At 42.0% G+C, this 18,949-nt stretch overlaps 1 protein-coding gene across 1 annotated transcript; it reads right to left on the minus strand.

Moving 5' to 3' along the window:
- Positions 1-8,366: 8,366 nt before the first annotated feature.
- Positions 8,367-17,619, minus strand: LOC100370795 (uncharacterized). Its single transcript, XM_085500068.1, has 9 exons — positions 17,464-17,619; positions 16,729-16,798; positions 15,891-15,946; positions 15,387-15,672; positions 15,169-15,197; positions 13,827-15,033; positions 12,309-13,504; positions 11,698-11,915; positions 8,367-9,509 (listed from the first exon to the last, which is right to left on the minus strand). Exons 2-9 carry the CDS (start codon positions 16,766-16,768, stop codon positions 9,440-9,442), a joined length of 3,102 nt encoding a protein of 1,033 aa, XP_085356194.1. The 5' UTR covers positions 16,769-16,798; positions 17,464-17,619; the 3' UTR covers positions 8,367-9,439.
- Between the last annotated feature and the right edge of the window lie 1,330 nt (positions 17,620-18,949).

Consider the following 18,949-nt stretch of genomic DNA (forward strand, 5'->3'; position numbering starts at 1 on the left):
AAGGGCAAAAATATTTTTTTCGTTCTCATTCTCAACAAGATCTTGGTGACTATTTGCATGTAAAGTCTATTGAGAAGTAAATGAAACATCAACTTGACTGTTAATTAAAATGTCATCAAATGACCATAGCAGCATATATTGTATAAAATGTAACAAGACTTGCTAATACTATACAGGATGGTATGTTAAAATATTTACAATTTATTAAAAAAAAAACGTATCACCTTACTTGATGAATAAAAGGCTGTGTTGCCAAATCCGTTGCAAAAATTTAGACCCTTTTGTGCACATCCAGTAAGTAACCTTTTTAGAAATTTGGAGTCTGTGCATGCATGACCCTTTTCTCAGACATGCTGTGGCAAAGCTTATTCATAATGTATAATTACTTGTATATGCACATCAATTTTTATTTGATCAAATTATGGACCTAAAATTTTGATAAAATTCTGATATTTAAACGTGTCCAGAAATGTTTCTCGAGATGGACAGATCAACTACGTTCAATTACCCACCATAGACCCCATTCAGTCAAAATGACTATTTTGAACTGTAGGCATTAATCAGCGATTCTGTCGGTGATGGAGAGATAGAATCTAGGTCAGGGGAAGCCCCATGACCTCAAGATTCTTTTACCCCTTACGTCACGAACCCACGTGACCGAGGCCACATGGCACTGCCACAGGTAGCCGTCAATCACTCTGATTTTTTCTCCGCCTCGAGTGGAGATGAAATCTAGCGAGCTCTGCTGGATCGCCTGCTTTTTTTTCCTGTCCGGATTTCTAGCTTGGGTTGTTGCCGCTGCACGGCATCCGACATTGTAGCTGGTAGCTGTCATTTTTTTACCCTCGTGTCGTTTTCCCCTTTGTGTGTTATGCTTTTCCACAACAAAGAAATTAAAACCTGGCGCCACTACGTAACCACACGTTGGTTTCATGGCAGCACCTTTTACAACTGTAATTAGTTTCCCTCATGCATATCGTCTTTTATTTACAATGTATTTAGCAATATATAGATGTAATGACAGCACCAGGACTCGCTGCCGTTTTCTTTCCGGTCTCCTTGTGTTTCGAGTCGACCGTGCTGTGGTTATATTCAGAATTTACCAGCATTAAACTGGCATTCGAGATACTTTGTTGTAACTACGTGCACGGTTCGGGATTTTTGCGTGAAGGTGTGTGTTTTTTTCACTGGAGTTCTGAGGTATGAGATTTTCTTTCAGAGCCATCAAAATCGCTGAGACTGACCGCGTCACAGCAAGGTTGTGCGTCCAGTAAACAAATCGGTTAAAGTGAGTTGCATGTTTTGCATGAGTGGAAAGTCCTCGCGCTCATCTACGGGTACTTCGTGTACCGGGGCGTCAAGTAAGAGGCCTGACGGTGGAGGTACCAATATTTTTCTCGGCCTCCACCGCTGATCGGAGGGCATCCTCAGTCTGTTTTTTCAGGCGGTGGTTTACCCGATTTTACCGGCTGCAGCGAAGCTGTGCCCCTGGAGGCTTTCCTCCTATGGGGCCCGTTGCGGATCCCTTTGTGAACCCTTCCTCGCACGGCGCCGGGTTTGCCTCCGAGTTGAGGGCTTTGGTCAAAGGACTGTCGGGGCAATTGCGTCCCTGGCAGCCCGAATAGATCAGACGCAGTCGGAGCGAGCTGTCTCCACTGTGTCCCCTCGGTGGGCAAGAGACACGAAACCATGTTTGCATTCAAACACGTCTCTTCCGGGGAACCCCCGTTCCCAGTCGCAGCTCTCCCACTATTTTGGAGGGGGGAGGCTGAGGCTCAGGCTAATTGCACCGGGCCTCCTCTGGAGCCTCGGGCACTGAATGCCATCGGGGTGCTGGCAGCCAAGTCTCCAACCTCGGGGCAGGGCTTTCAGGGCAGGGCACATGTTGACTCCCCTACTTTCACCCAGCTAGGGTTAGTCACGCGGTAACGGTACAACAGTAACGAATATATCCTTGTGTCTGGTCTTGGCTGTGGGTTTTTGACTCCTTTCATACCACCCCACGGGCGTCCCCAGAGGGAACTGACTCTGTCATGAGATGCACAGTCGAACACACTCCCTCTCACATATTTAAAGTGAAAGAGGACGCAGTTCGCTCACGTCGGATACAGCCGGTACTTCGGGCGGTCCCTCAGTCTTCCATCCGTATGACTCGGTGAGCCATGCTTTTGGGGTGAGGCGGAGTATCATCGATCCCAGTGATACGATGTAGATACCCCCACCCTTGCTCCTAAAGCGACCACCTAAGGTTGCTTTAACGCTTATGGGATCACGTGCGTCGGGATCCAAAGCAACCCCGTCGACACGTCTCTCCTTGTCCGTCTGAGTGCAGAGTGGGGCGCAGAGCACGCAAACGGTGTTGATGGGCGGCGTTGGTCAGCCGCGGAGGATGTAATGCTTAAGGCCCCCGAGTGGGGATAACATTAGGCAACACTTCCCACTGGACCGAACGCTACCTGGTCGGTGTGGTTTCGGGATCAGACCCCAGAGCGTGGGATGAGACCAAAACGCCCCCAACCGGAATCCAAGGCTGCTTCCCCCAGACCCTGGTATCACGAATTTGGCAAAGGAGATAGTCACGTTTCATGGGTGTCCTTGCCAATTGAAGACGACCCATCCAGCCCTGAGGACAGAGTTGCTTGAGCGCATTATTGTGCGTGCCCAGGACTCTGGAGACCTTGGAGGCAGAACACACCAGCCTCCAAGACTCTCTCTGGCTCTCTTGGCCGGGGCCACTACTGTGCTACGAGACGTGGCCTTAGGCGCACATGTTTTCGCCGACAAGCTGAGACGGGTACGTCCTCACCTCAGTGATGCAGACTGAACATCCTCCACCCTCTTTGTTCAGGGAATGGTGGGTACAGTCTCTGAGCTTCAAGTGCAATGAACCAGAGGGTTCAGATTGAATCCGCTAGCCAGTGTTCGGTGAGTGGCCTAACTACTTCAGGCCTTGGGGATCTCACCTCATGGGGGAAGGGAGCACCCCCCCCCCTCGCAACTGCCGAACACATGGCCACATATCCCTGTCGTACACAGATTGCGCCGGTGTAGTCTGGTTTGGAGACAGCGGGTGATCGATTCCTGGACCTTTCCAGGTGGTGACATCCTGTTACGGGATACCGCTGAAATCTCCATTTCCCCTCGTCAGTGTCTCCCCTGTTGGGCACTGTCAGGGGACTCAATCAGACAGGAAGTAGCAGTTTGCTGGGAAAAGGCGCCATACACAGGGTACATCAGCCGGAACTAAGCCCAGGCTTTACCCTAATGTGTTCGTAGTACCAAATCTACAAGTGGCAGACGTCCAGTTCTGGACCTAGGGAGACTGAATCGGTACGTGCTCCTCGATCGGATCCACATGGAGACACCATTCAGGGTTCTCCTCTCCATCCACCATTCCGACTGGCTAGCCCCACTAGACTTACAAATGTAAGTGGGGCCTACCGGCACATACCGATGCACCCAGCGAGTTGCCATCTCCTTCGAATCGCCCAGCTGGACCAAGTATTCGAATTTGCACCCCCCCCATTTGTGTTAGGCACAGCGCCCTCCGTGTTCACCCGAGTGATAAAACAGGAAGTGCTGCTGCTACACCAGATGTCTGTACACCTCAATCCGTACCCAGACTACTGGTTACTAACAACCCGGGCAGGGGGTTAATAGCCAAACACGTCAGGCTAAAGCAGGATTTACTTCACCAGTTGGGCTCATTAGTAAATCGACAAGTCCCATCTCGACCCAATGCGCAGTTGGTGTCCCTGGGCATGGAGTTTTGACACAGAGGTAAGCCTGACTTATCAAGCGTGTTGCTTAGCGCTAAGCAGCCTAGCCGAATGCCTCGTCAGTGTTCCATCAGTGTCCCTCCAAGAACTAATGCAGATCATCGGAATGATGATCTCAGTTCAAAGGGTCGTTCTCCAGGCCGCACTACGCAGCCGCCCGGTATAGCGCTTGTTATAACACCGAGCTCTTCTATGGGAACTAGATAGGCGGGTTTCAATCTCGGACCAAGTGAAGGAAGCCCTGCCCTGGTGGTCGTCACTGGCCAACCTCGGACAGAGGAACCCCTTGGACCCACTCACCGCAGGTATGACTCTGGTAACAGATGCCTCCCCCCAGGGTTGGGGAGCGCATCTATTGGCCCAACAAGCCCAAGGATATGGCCCCGCATTAGTTTCCGGACTACCATATCAACCGGCTCGAACTGAGAGCAGTGTACTTAGCACTACCACGCTTTCTACCCGTAGTTCGAGTCCTGCTCTGCACAGGCAACGCAGCAGTGGTCTCCTTCAAGAAGGAGGGGGGACCCATTCCCCATCGTTGTCAGGCCTAGCGGAGCAAAATTCTCCTGTGGTGCCTGGAATACAATGTGGAGCTAACCGCACACCACCTTCCAGGGGTGAGGAACAGTCTGGCGATGCCCTTTCAGGGCGGCTCCGTCTCCAGAACACAGAGTGGCTGATATCCCAGTGGGTCGTCTCCAGGCTGTTTCGGCTGTGGGACGGTCCAAGGTTGGACCGGTTTGCCACACCCCGGAATGCTCCTACGCAACACTCCTGCTGACTCCAGTAGCCTGGGCCAGGGTCGCTTTGCTAGCCCCGTGGACCCACTTAGTTGTGTACGCCTTTCCTCCCTTCCCGCTAGTTCACCAGGCACCGGAGAAAACTTCAACACGTGCTCACCCGCATATTATCATGGGTCGCACCCAATTGGCCAAGCAAGGCCAAGTTTCCACTTCTGTTGGAAATGCTAGTCAAAGCGCCAGCAGTGCTTCCGGACTTACCGGACCTGCCGTCCCAACCAGACGGCGCACTACCAACGAGCCCAGCAGGTATCACTTACACATATAGAGGCTCTCAGTAGACCCGCACATACGAAAGCTTTATCTGAGCGGGCTGCCAACATCCTGGCCAGGGCGAACAGGGATTCCACCTACGCGGCCTACATTTCTAGGCTGCAAGCATACAATGATTGGTGTAGCGGAAGGGAGATTGATCCTCACCATCCCTCTATTGGGCAGGTAGCAGGCTCCTTCGTCCACCTGTTTGACGAAGTGGGTTTGTCCTACGCAGCGATTGTTGGCTACAGGTCGGTCTTGTCCCCCACCACTCAAAACGTATGGGAACAAGACTAACCGATTGTCCTACTATTAGAAGACTATTTACTGCTTTCCGGATGCCAAGACCCCATACAAGGGAGCGGCCCAACTGGGACTCGTTGGCTGTGTTGTCTGCTCTAAGCAGACCGCCCTTTGAGCCTCTCCAATCAGCACCACTCACATTTTTGACGTAGAAAATAGTCTTCCTACTGGCCCTCGCCTCAGGTAGGCTCCAGTCAGAGTTAGGTGCACTGTCCTTTGTGGAAGGTTGTGCCGCCTTATGAACGATCAAGTTGTACTAAAGACACGAATGGGGTTTCTCGCCAAGAACCAAATCCCAGGACACGATCCTCAACCGATCATCATCCCCCGGCTGGCAAATATTGTCGGCCCGGAGGATCAGGAGGAATTGATTCTCTGCCTGGTCCGAGCGCTGAGTTGCTAAGAGAACCGTACCAGGTTTTCCAGATGGGTAACCAAACACATGTTTTTGTGTTACGACCCTGGCAAACAGGATAAGCCGGCTTCCCCGACTTCCATCTCCAGGTTGATTACTGCGACTGTACTGGAGGTCTATAATACACAATCCTCCTCAACACAGACCTTGCAGAGACACCAAGTATGAGCACATGAGGTCCGTGCGATTGCTAACTCACTAGCGCTAGCGTCTGGCGCCCCCCCCCCCCCAAACACATTCTGAGGGCACGCTTCTGGAGAACGCAGAACGTCTTCATCAACTACTACCTAAGAGACGCCCAATCTATTGAGCAGGGTTTCTTCAGGTTAGGCCCCATCGCAGCGGGTCAGGCCTTGTTTGCTGACCCAGCCCGAACGACTGCAGGGGCCTCTGCGCATAGGCGATAAGACAGTGTCGGCATTTTTGCGGGCAGATTGTCTGTACAACTAGCACTTCCTGGAAGCTCCCAGGTTTCGCTTCTGTCGACCTACGCCCTCATGCGAACTATTTCGGTCCTACTTCAAGCTTATCACCCCCGAATTCTGCTTGGGTCTAGCTTTCTCGGGCACACCGAACCCTGTCACCACAGCAGCATTGGCTTCTTGCTTCGGGGACAGCACAGGCAAGGTAAGACACCACCCTTCTTGGGTCTTAACTTAGGTTTTGAGTTTGTTTTCATCCCGGACTGGGGAAAAGTCTTTCATCATTCTCCTTTTTTTCTGTTTGCTCAGAAAAACCTGCCACCTATCATTCTCCTTTTTTCTGTTTGCTCCGAAAAACCCGCCACCTATCGGTGTCTGACTCTGCCTACAGTTCAAAATAGTCATTTTGACTGACCAGAATCTATGGTGGGTAATTGAACGTAGTGAATTTAGGCGAGGGTTCTCCGAACCCGCCTATTCACATAGTTCATACCCACCATAGACTCCGGGTCCCCCCAACCTCCCCACTCTTTCCGTTGTGTTGGTCTAAGTCCTCGATGCGGAGAGAAAAGAACCAGAGTGAATACCCATATGGTCTCCGTCACATGCTTCGTGACATACGGGAAATGAGTTTTGGGGTCATGGGGATTCCCCTGACCTAGATTCTATCTCTCCATCATTGGCAGAATCGCTGATGAATGCCTATAGTTCAAAATAGTCATTTTGACTGACCGGAGTCTATGGTGAATATGAACTATGTGAATAGGCGGGTTTGGAGAACCCTCAGATTATATACTGCATGCACTCAAGTGAACTTTGAACTTACTAGAAATGTAGATATATGCACATTAGTGTCAGATTAATTCACCATTTTTCAAGAACTGCAAGAAACAAACCACCTCACAAGAGGAGAACAAATCTACATGTGACATCCTCTGGCCACCAACTGAAAATGTGTGCCAATTCGAATTGAATCTCAACAATCAACCAGCTTATGAGTGTCATGCGATAAAAGCTCATGATCATGACCTCATGATCATTTTCTTGACACCATGCTGCATACATTTCTTTGTTATTACCAGTGCGCACAGTTACTGCGCACTTTAGACCGTGACGGGGATGTTCTTGTTGCACGCAATAAGGTGAAATCCTACTCATAATGTTTGAGAAAGTTGGTCCTAAATCGCACTCCACTCATGGTCCCGAAGACGTTTCTGAAATGCATACCATATGTTTTTTATTCAACTATATCCACAATCATGATAAACCATACGACACGAATGGCGTGTTGATTCGCACATATTACGGCAGTTGAACCACGCGTTAGATATACGTTTTTGTAAGCAACTATTAATAATGCAATATATGCTATACCCTATTTCATAAACTTATTTGTCGCATGGTGCCTGTTTCCATTGTTCGTCTTGTGTTTGCTAAGATAAATTATTTATAAGTTTACTGAACATGTGCAAACGTCTATGAACACTTTAGTAGCATCTCTGTGTAACAAGGATATTGTTTGGTCATCTAATTTGTGACAACCCTGGAAAACATGTTTTATTAATTTATTTATATTTATTTTTCCATTGTCACACTTTTTTGTTTGATATTGTCATTCACTGTACATATGGTCTGAAATAAAGAATAATAAAAATAAGGTACGCCCACAGAGAAGTATGACTCAGATAAAAAAAAATGCTTTGAATTCTGTTGAACCAGCACGCCCTGAAATTGCTCTGCGCAAGATGTGTTGACATCTTGCTTAGATTTTTCTTCTGTCACATCGTCTGAATGTTCTAGCGCTTCAGGGAGTTTATCTTGACCTTTCTCATCGTACATTACTGCGCGAAGGCTATATCAGTATTGAGTAAGAAATCAATTTTGTTACTGGCTGAGCCTAGAAGTGCCCCAACGTTTGGTTTAGTTTTTAACTGGCCGTGAAACACCCCCCCCCCCCACCAACAATCCAGGCAAGTAGCACCTAGGTTATATAATCTTTCAAGGCCTCCCGAGGCTTGAATGGATTACCAAACACTTTCTGTCAAGTCAAGTTGCCGGTACCATACACCGAATTAATGATTCCCTGTTCCTATGCCAATCTTTGAACAAACAGAATTGCACACAGATGGGGAGAATTAGACCATAGGGAACTGTGACAGGATCAGGAAAATATTATATATTGAGACCACCAACCGTTATAATGTAAGTGGATATTGTGATAAATTAGGTGTACAAGTTTTTTCTCGGTTTCTGTAAAGTATGTGATATTAATCTGCATTGATCGTACATATAAATATGCCAAATATCATAAAAATAGCGAATTTCAAATTGCATAATGTAGCTCATCTTTGTTGGAATTTAATTTCAAAATAAGTAAAGAAAAGACAAATCCTTTATAAATTAAACAAACATGAATTTATTCTTACACGATGTAACCATGACGTAATGTCTAATTTGTCTTGCCATTAGTAATACATTAACTGTTAATTTACTTCAACTAAGAAAAACGTCAAAATTATAAAATAGTATAACAGAGTAAGATAAAATCAATATCAAGATGCAATTTTAGATATGGTATCCCTTGAACACTTCTAAACTAAGTAATCGCGCAAACGTATTCACACGATTCACCAGAAAACAATTGTTCTAACTAGTTTTTCGGGTTGACAGGCAAGTATTTGAAACACTACATGTAATCACGGTTATAAATGACAACACAAGATGTAACTAAAAATTAACTTTAAATTTCATTGACCACATCTCCGAACAATACACAAGTAAAAAATATAAACATAACAGCATAAATGTGAATGCTTCATAATTCTACCCCAAGTCATTATATAGTTTCATAACCAGTACTGAAAATACACTATCACACTTGTTTAACTTTATGTTTAATGGAACCACCACCACAGTATGTATGGATGTTCTTTAATGACCAATGCAAAGAATGATTCATTTGAAGTCAAAGTCAAAATATGAAACTGAGACACTTAATATTTTGAAAGATCATGATTGAAATATGAGTATCTGCGTAAATATATATGCAAGGCTCAACAACTATGGAGTTTTCAATGACAAATTTCACATATGTAGAGTACCAGAACAGTTCTATCCTGGCCACAATTAATTAAATTTCAGAATTTGTAAAGTTGTGCACATCCTAATACAGAGGAGAGTCTCAAAATACATGACTTGTTCCACAGTGCCCTTGGATAAACAATGTACGTTTACGAATAAACAACCAATATCACTGTGGTGTGGGATTACATGAATTTAATGTCGAATGATAGATTTGTGCAATTACTCGTATTATGTTGTATATTTATGATAGTACAATTTATGGCTTTAGTTGTTGCCGTACACATTGTTTAATAAAGTTTAGCAGATAAACATCAAAGTGACATTTATATATGTCCATCATCTAGTAGTTACTGTAACCAAAGTGTTCACACATGAAGTAAATTACTTGATTCCTTTCGCTGCCAGTTCTTCCCTTACTCGAAATAGATATGTGGGGTCAGGATAGCCATGTCTGTGAAAAAAAACACAATACAAGTATTAGGCAAAAAAAAATTGTTTTGTTTCCCTCAGCGACCGACCGAAAAATATGAAATATCGGGTCGCGTTTTTTTTTTTTTTTTTTTTAATAGACCCAAATATTAATAATCAATTTTTCCATTTTTCGACTTGAGGGCAACATAAGTTTTTTTTTGGTCTTACTGAAACTCAAAGCGAAATTATAGAATATATACATAACTATACAACGTCTATTCGAATCTTACAAGACTGAAGTATGCCTGAATATCTACTTTATTTCCCTCGTATGAAATTATGATCCTAATAATAATCATCTGTTAGACAGTATGTTATAAAACATTTTCTTGTTTTACCATACAAATAATTTAAAGCATTGCGTCATCTAAAGCAGCATAGCACATATCAAAAATGAATCTCAGACAATGAACACAGATACTCTACAGTACAGTGATCTGCAATACTAAAACAATTTGTTTAGGTCATGGCATTGCAAACACAAATAACATACAATAATGCTTTATACATACATAAATACATACATCATAATGATTGACCAAATTAACTGCCATGATTGTGATTAGGACTTACAACGCACCCACTGACTGCTTGTATAACAAAACACATGAAGTTTGCCATATAGCTTGCTTGGGGCAATCGCATATTCCAACACTTGGGTCAAACCTTGGTTAACCCAAACCTGAACCACCCGAATAAAATTTGAATAGACAGTGCGTTCCAGGACGGCCTATGAATTTTCATAAAAACAGCGTTTCAAACAGATTTCATGCAAGCTGTTGTTCATGTTTAGGATTAACAGTTATCTTTACATATATTTGTCAAGACCAGATAATTGTCGCTAAAATGTGTCGGTTTATTTGTGTGCAAGCTTCATGTTATAAAGAGGGGGGGCAAGGGTTATTTTCGTTCAACGTAATTGCAATATTTTTTTGTTCGTACAACGTAAATAAAAAAAAAAAATTCCGCAATTCTGTAATCACAGGCTAGACGTACAACGTAATCAATCAAATATTTTTTTCGTACACTGTAAAAATGTGTCATTTTTCTCGTACGTACAAAAATTCAAATCCAAATATAAAAATCGTAAAGAATAATCCAGGGAAATTACATTTTAGAAACTGTAAAACGACTAGATGACACAATTCACTACAAAATTGAATGTCAAGACGTAAAAGGCCCTCTAACCGAATGAAGAGCATTACGAGGGTAATATGCGCATGCGTCTCTTCACACGGCGCAGCAATGGTGGAGAATTTGAGTCGGAGAACTCTTCGGACCATTCAATGTTACATTTGTTAACACTGTAAACTGTAAAAACGTCTTTTTTTTCTTCGTAAATTGTGAAAAGCCCTTTTTATTTCCTGTAAAACCGTACCAGCTACCCTCCTTGCCTCCCCTCTATAAAAGATGCTGAATTGTTCGAATTACGAACATCGAGTTACCAAAATGACCATGCCGATATTTTAGAAACCACGTCCACTTTTGTGAGACCTCGTCCAAATTGCAACTCGGTGTTCAATTAACAGAACTTCGAGTTACGGGTAATATACATTTTTGTTGAACGTCCACATTTAAGAACTAAAACTTTAAATAACAGTTAACCGAATTACGGGAGATAAACATAGAGAAGAAACATGTTAACAAATATTTGATTTTGTAAAACAGTTATGCAATAGAAAATTAAGAGGGCGTTGGCGGGCTGTATCTTTTTAATACAACACTGTGCTAACATCAACCGTAAACCACTCCTGTTTTCAAGCATCACACTATTTTTTTTCAAATTGTATGATTATATTGTTGGACTTTTCATTAATTTCACTGGGAAGATTGTTTTAAAGATTTTTTTTCAGATTGCATCTATCTTATCTACTCTAAGTTTTGGTTGATTTTAAATCACTTTTACGTGTGATGGTGACAGTATCCATGCAGAATTGAAGAAATGGAGGACTTCACAATTTAAACTTAATTTGTAAAGAGTGATTAACACCATTATTGAGACTGGTGTAACCTCCAGTTGAATACAATACCAGTCTGTGTAATGAACTGTTAATGTGTGAAATTAATGTAATGCTGGGATACATCCTGTTACTTGGATACTGTAGACTTAATGTTAGGACCTCAGAAGGGGCGTAGGCTGTCAACACACATTTGAAATGTATACTAACCTGGCAGCTCCTCCTGTTCTACTTGTTTTATGATGGACATCATTCCATACAACGCAGTTATCCATCCCAGTAGTCACTGACTTCCCAATAGTAAATAACAAACCACTATCAAACGCCCTCTTCAGTAGATTTAAAATTTCTTTTCCATCTCTATCAGCTGGTAGATAGGCTCGTCTACTTGTACCAGAGTAATTTTGTCCTGGGTTTGGGTGGTTTTTCTAAAGTAAAAAAAAATGTAAACTCATAATAATATCAAACATAATTTCATGTGTGCCATGATTGCGAGGACAACTGTTTTTGGGTGTTTTTTCTGCATCAGTTATACAAAAATATAATTTGAATGAAAATGTTGTCATTGAGATTACTCTAGATGTTGTGGGATAAGATCAAATTATTACTTTGTTTCAAAATACTATGAATGACTGCAGCGACTGTCTACAGTCAGGACATATTTGTCCCAACATATTTGTCTAGACTGAAGACAAAATTCTGCAGGCAATATTTTGAAAAAAAATAGGTAATCCGTTGTTCTGATCTACCCATAGCAATTTAAAATACCCCAAAGTTTGCCCTAGTGCTCAATTTTCTTATATGATATTTTAAATGATTACCTCCTGTACTCCACTTGGAAAACTATAGTCAATAACTATAGTACCCTTGCCATTATAGCCTGGCAAATGGTCCTTCATTCTGAAATCCACATCCATTTCACCATTGGGTTGGTTTCCTCGCCTAATGAGTACTACTGCAGTGCAGAATGGGCACTTGCCATCGTTTTCAAAATGGCGATCAAAACAGTCAACACAAATAGTATTTTTGCAACATTTCATTGATTTCAGTGAAGTATTGTCTTCAGCACATATGTCACAATCTCCTTGTTTCTGTGTTGAAATAGCAATGTCGGACGCAAGACTTGATGGAATGATTTCACCAGTGGAGTCAGCCCCAGACTCTTCAGAGTTTTGTTCAGTGACATAATAGGGATTTGTGTGATGAGTATGGGGATGTTCATCACCACGAGTTTGGAGAAGTTCATCACCATGACGAGTTTGGAGAAGTTCATCACCACGACGAGTTTGGGGATGTTCATCACTACGACGATGAGTTTGAAGATCTTCATCACCATGACGAGTTTGGAGAAGTTCATCACCATGACGAGTTTGGGGATGTTCATCACCACGACGAGTTTGGAGAAGTTCATCACCATGACGAGTTTGGGGATGTTCATCACCACGACGAGTTTGGGGATGTTCATCACTACGACGATGAGTTTGAAGATCTTCATCACCATGACGAGTTTGGAGAAGTTCATCACCATGACGAGTTTGGGGATGTTCATCACCACGACGAGTTTGGGGATGTTCATCACTACGACGATGAGTTTGAAGATCTTCATCACCATGACGAGTTTGTGGATGTTCATCACCACGACGAGTTTGGGGATGTTCAACACTACGGCGAGTTTGGGGATGTTCATCACCATGAAGAATTTGGGTTTGCTCATCACCATCACGAATTTGCAGTTGTTCGTGACCATGTTTACTTTGTGATCGTTCATCCCAAAACTTCTGTTGGTTCCCATCAAGAAGTCTTCCATATGCATGAGAAGCTTCAGCATGTCTATCATTTGCCTTCTCATCAGAAAGAGCACCACTAAACTCTAAAATAAACTCTCCTGCCGCATCTTCATCGATATGGAGTATTTGAACATGTTTAAGCTTGTCATTATCACTGTATGTGGATGAAAACTGTTTCACGACATTGTGAAACACACGTGCATTGACATCTAATGGCATCCCATATATACCTAGAGAATCAAATAATGAGAAATATTCAGGAGTGACTATAATTACTTATACACCATATTTCTGGATAGTCAACAGATTATAGAACATTGTAATTTGCAGCAATGACGAAAGTAGCCAAATTTGTATATGAAAAACAAATTTTACTCTTTTCAGTGATTACAAAAATGAAATAAAACATTTCTGAGAATAATGTACAATATCGTATGAAATAATTGTAGGGACTTTGTGATCTGAAATAAGCACGGATGCAGAAATATCAACAAGGACCATGTTTCCAATGTTGATATCTTTACAACCATGAGATATTTATATGTACTTTACCTGCACCAATTGCTGGCAGTGTCAATGATGGCATCTTCATCATACAAGACGCATATTGTAATATATTTAACAGCATTGTGTGTAGTACTTCGACACAGAGCGCTTGGTATTCCTTACCAACTCCCCAGACTGGAGCAACAGCATGAATGACATACTGGCAAGGTAGTTTCCCACCAGATGTTGTACAATGTTCACCCACCCTCAATTCACCGTGCCGTTTTATATAGTCCTTGCAATCTTGTGTTATCTGCTTACCACCGGCTTTGGCGATTGCAGAGGCTACTCCACCAGCATGGTCCAGTTTAGCATTTGCAGCATTCACCATCACATCTGTTTTCACTCTTGTAATGTCCCCCATGGCCACGGATATTTCCACGCCTTCTTTTGTAAAGTATGACAGATATAAATCTTGTAAGCATTTGCCCACGTCGATCTGAAACTCATTCACAGTTTTAATGTTTTTGCCATATTTTGCACCTTGTTCATGTTCAAATTCTTTATTCAGAGGATGTCTTGCTTTCTTCTCAGTAGCATTTCCACTGTCATCACTGGGTCTTGCATTGTTTGAAGCATCAGTAAGAGAGTCAGTTCTTTTAGACCTGGCATCATCAAGCTCTTTAATTGATGATGGGTCATGTAGTTTGTCACCATCAAATTTACACCCAATTGGTGGAATGCTGTCTTTACCCTTGCGTTTCTCTCCAATACGGCCCTTAGTACCAGAACAAATCGATTTCATACTCCCAGTTATTGATGCACTACATCCTGCATCTGGGATGGTTCCTGCTTTGTGGTCAGCAAGAGAAGTATTGATGTGGTGTGTATCTTGTAACGATGGGTTACTGTCATGTGCTGTGTTGTCATCAAATTCAAAGCCAATTGGTGGAATGCTGCCATTACCTTTAATGCTAGAAGAATGTGATTTCATATTCCCAGTGATTGATGCATTACTTCCTGCATTTGAGATGGTTCCTGCTTTGCGGTCAGCAAGAGAAGAAGTATCGACGTGGTGTTTATCTTGTGCAGCAAGTCTCAGGGTTGTCTCAGCCTTCTCTATACATGCCAGTGAACTTGCCTCAACAAAACGCTTTCCAGAATTACAGAAATTAGCTGTGTCACCAACTTCTCTTTCTATGTCCTCAAAATCCTCATCAGTCAGCTTTTCAGTAACCCATGACGACACATAAGATTTCAACTGACAAAAGACCTGTTGAGACATTATTTATATATTTAATAGATAAATGCAATATATGCATGTCAAGTGTTCCACAAGCAACAATATTTGAGGTGTCCTACTACATCACACACATACAAAGTTAATTCAAATAAATGTATTACCAACCTGACTGTTTGTTTTGCTTGTTGCACCAACTGCAAATAAAAGTATCTAGGTTATTGGGAGCAGCATCTTATACACAGTATTTAAAGAGAGGAGTTCTCAACAGGGTGACCCCAGTTTGGACAATCGTCACTGCTATATCATCAATGTAAATAAAGATCACCAATAATTTTTTTTACTTGTAGTAAATCCTATATTAAGTAAAATGTTAGACAGACTACCTGTACTGCTCTGCAATCCTTGTGAGTTTTGCAATTTCTGTGATTTTTTTATCTTTTTTGACTCCCCCCTTTTCCTTATGACTCCAGTCTGTTTCTTAACAACTTTCATGAATTCCACTTCAAAATCACGAAGCTGCGGGAGAGAGCTAGTCACAACAACTGTACTGTTTGAAGTAGTTTTAATTTTTACACCAGTCCTCTGCAAGTAGTCAGCCATCTCTTTTTTAAATGTGTGCATATGATCTGTGTACTTATCATCAACATATCCCTGACTTTTTCCCAGGGCCTGTAAAAATAACACAACACATTCACATATGGAATTATAAACTATAGATTCCATATCTACACTGTTAAAAGAGAACACCAGTATTATGTACTAGTTACAAATGCGAATGTTGTATAAAAACAATTGTACACAGAAACACTTGTATTAATCATTCCAGTAACATTTCACACTCATAATAAACAATATATTATTTATAATATAATATTATAAAATCATACCAAATGCATCATTTCAGAGTTAGCAGCAGTTTCCTCAAGATGGGTTGTCTCCTCATCTAACAAACGAGCAATAGAAAACATTTGAGAAACCCAGTGGTTGTACATCAATAAACATTGAAGAGTTTGATGAATTACTAAAATAGTAATAAATAAAAATTTTAACAAATTAACCCCTTTAAGTGAGGCTCTTAATTTTGATTTCAAAATATAGTTTTAAAATGTTATATCATACATATCTTCAAATTATAACTTCAATACACATTGTGGTCACATCCGGGGGGAGGGGGTCACTGGCCATTCAGTTTGGTACAGGTGTGCGGCCGGGAAGTAAAACCTAAGACCCCATCATAGACAATTTCCACCTCAAAAACTATACCCCATTATAAACCAAATGGTGATTTTGTATATACCACCAGAGACCAAATTATCACTAAATTTATTCAGTTATAGGTTGAATCTACTCATCATCCAGACTCAATAAAAGTACTAAAACTTGGGTAAATACATACATTAAAAAACAGGCCTCATTGCCTGGCAGCAAACCTGATATTGAACCTAAAGGCAAGGGAATCTATACCCCATTCTAAACCAAACAGCAAAAAATTACGAACCCAAAGGGCGGCACGTCCCTATAATGTGAATTGCAATAAGTGGGGGGGTAACATGTGTAAAATACTGCCCACAGAGGAGCCACACATTGTACATGGACATGTGGGCGCCAATAATTGAAATCCCTGTTGTTAGATTTTGTATGTGTTGGATCAACACATACAGTGCTGTGGTACTTGACGGTATACTACTCTCGCTACGCTATTAATCAAACAATACATGTACTTACCATCCAGAGGGGGTTGTCCATGGTCTTTCATGCTGGCCATTATTGAATACTAATGTGTCATTAGTATATACTTAATATAAAATATAAAAACAAAGTATTCAGTCAACATTGTATATAAGCATGGTTAGAATAGAATAGAATAGTTGCGTGATCCAGTGTCAATTTAGGAGCTGGGCAATTTGGATTCAACCACGCTCTATTCCGATTTGCAGTCTCACCCCCAGCAACAAGGACCACTGTTCTGGAGCAAAATAAATATGAGTGAAAGAGCAACCCTGGGATATTACCGGCGGTTCAGGGGCTCTGTGATTTTGACGTCTATATTACCCCACATACAAATAATAATACAACTAGAACTACAGCTGCCATGAAAGTGGGAATTATATTAACTGTCGGATTGTGTTTATATTCTGTAGCGACGAAGCCCTTGAGCAAGCCCCCATTGTGATATCATGGTCATACATAAACTTAATTGATCCCTACATTTGGCATTTACATGTCCCATACATGTACATGAAGCCTAGGTACAGTTAGCCCTGCGTACAGTGCTGTGTGTACACACAGCACTGTACGCAGGGCTAGGCTAATGTACAGTAGTCAGTAGGTTGGAGCAGGGAGCTGTAAAAATCTCATTACAGCTTCCTGGTTGGAGGGCCGAAATGAAGACGGCATCGTAAACAAACGAAACACAACTGAGTGCATACAGAAAAACGTTGAATTAAAAATAATACTGACCAGAAATTATTTGTGTGTCTGCGTCTTGCAGCTGGAGAACTGCCAAATCACCCGAGCTGACACATCACGAGCAGGCTTGCACCATGAAGACGGATAAACTATCGAACGACCACCATTTTGTTTTCGTTGGTTCGAGGAACTCATGCATATTCATTAGGGGGGAATTCCCTTTACGTCATCACGATATATGTTGTTCAATGGAGTCGACGGTGAGGAGTCGTCTCTTCGTCACGGTGTGCTTTTGGTATCAAGTTCACAAATACAGCTACCCCAAACCACTCATCTCGATTTAATCGCTATCGCCCACACAAGAGGGATAGCGATAACACTAGAACGAATAGTCTGGGGTAAAATACAGCCAGTATTACAGCATTGTTTACTTTGTAACAACGACAGCATGAGCGAATACCGTTCTAATGATGATAATAGTTTTCATACCACTAATTAGAGCTCCATAGCGTTTGGGTAAATTTTAAATTTCTCCAAGATTACGGGTTACAAAGACTAAATTATTATTTGTAATATAATTCTGGTCAGTAAAACACATGTTGGCCAGTTCAAACTGATACAAAATGGATGTAAACAAAACACACAGATTTGTCAGTCTTTCTACTTTCAATAATCTTAGAAACGCAGGCAGTTTGGAAGTGTCAAATTGAGAGTTGCCCAGATCCACGGGTAACCGGTACAATAAACAAAGCCACACACACAAGTCTAACAGCTAACGTAATTGGAGTACGCCCTCATCATCGCGTTCCAAATAAAACGCGGTGAAAGAAAACCAATTGGCTAACAACCATAAAATACGAACGCTGATAGGCTAATTGGTAGGATGGGGGAAAGTGTCTTGCTATACGTTGCTAGGTTAATTCAATCATATTTAATCCAGTATATATAGAGGTAAATGCAATGTGACAATTGCGTCATTGCATGTAAATTTGCATCCCCTTAACCGTACATACTACACCTGCCATGATCATAAACATAAGAACACACCGTGACAGGAAATTGGAGGTTATACCTACATCGGATTTTAATCAGGTTGGAGCAGTATAAACTCGGCGTGACTTAATGAACAGAGTAAATTAAATTGTTCATTAAATATATATATTTTATATAATATTGGCGACAATACAAGTGTTAAAATGCCTCATGCGTACAGCTTTTACTCTTGAATAGTAAGCAAATAGTCTCTGCGAATGCATTATAAAGCAGCGTTTTCATTAATGTTTTTTGATCCAGAAAGATTATGAAGTTATATCATGATGTAAGATAGTATGAGCCCAAACAATTCATCGTTGTATCACGCCCTCTTGCAGCGGTTTTCTAACAGTGAAGCTTGTGTTTAATGATTTGCATATGCTAACCTAAAATGTACCAATGACTCAATATATACGTGTAATTACGCGTTTATTTGAATTCTGAGTTGCATACTAACAATATACCCCCCCCCCCCCCAACACACACACACATTGCGCGTGGACAG

This window comes from Saccoglossus kowalevskii, chromosome 6 (assembly GCF_978046115.1).
Source record: "Saccoglossus kowalevskii chromosome 6, keSacKowa6.1, whole genome shotgun sequence".
In the NCBI taxonomy this organism is placed as follows: domain Eukaryota; kingdom Metazoa; phylum Hemichordata; class Enteropneusta; family Harrimaniidae; genus Saccoglossus; species Saccoglossus kowalevskii.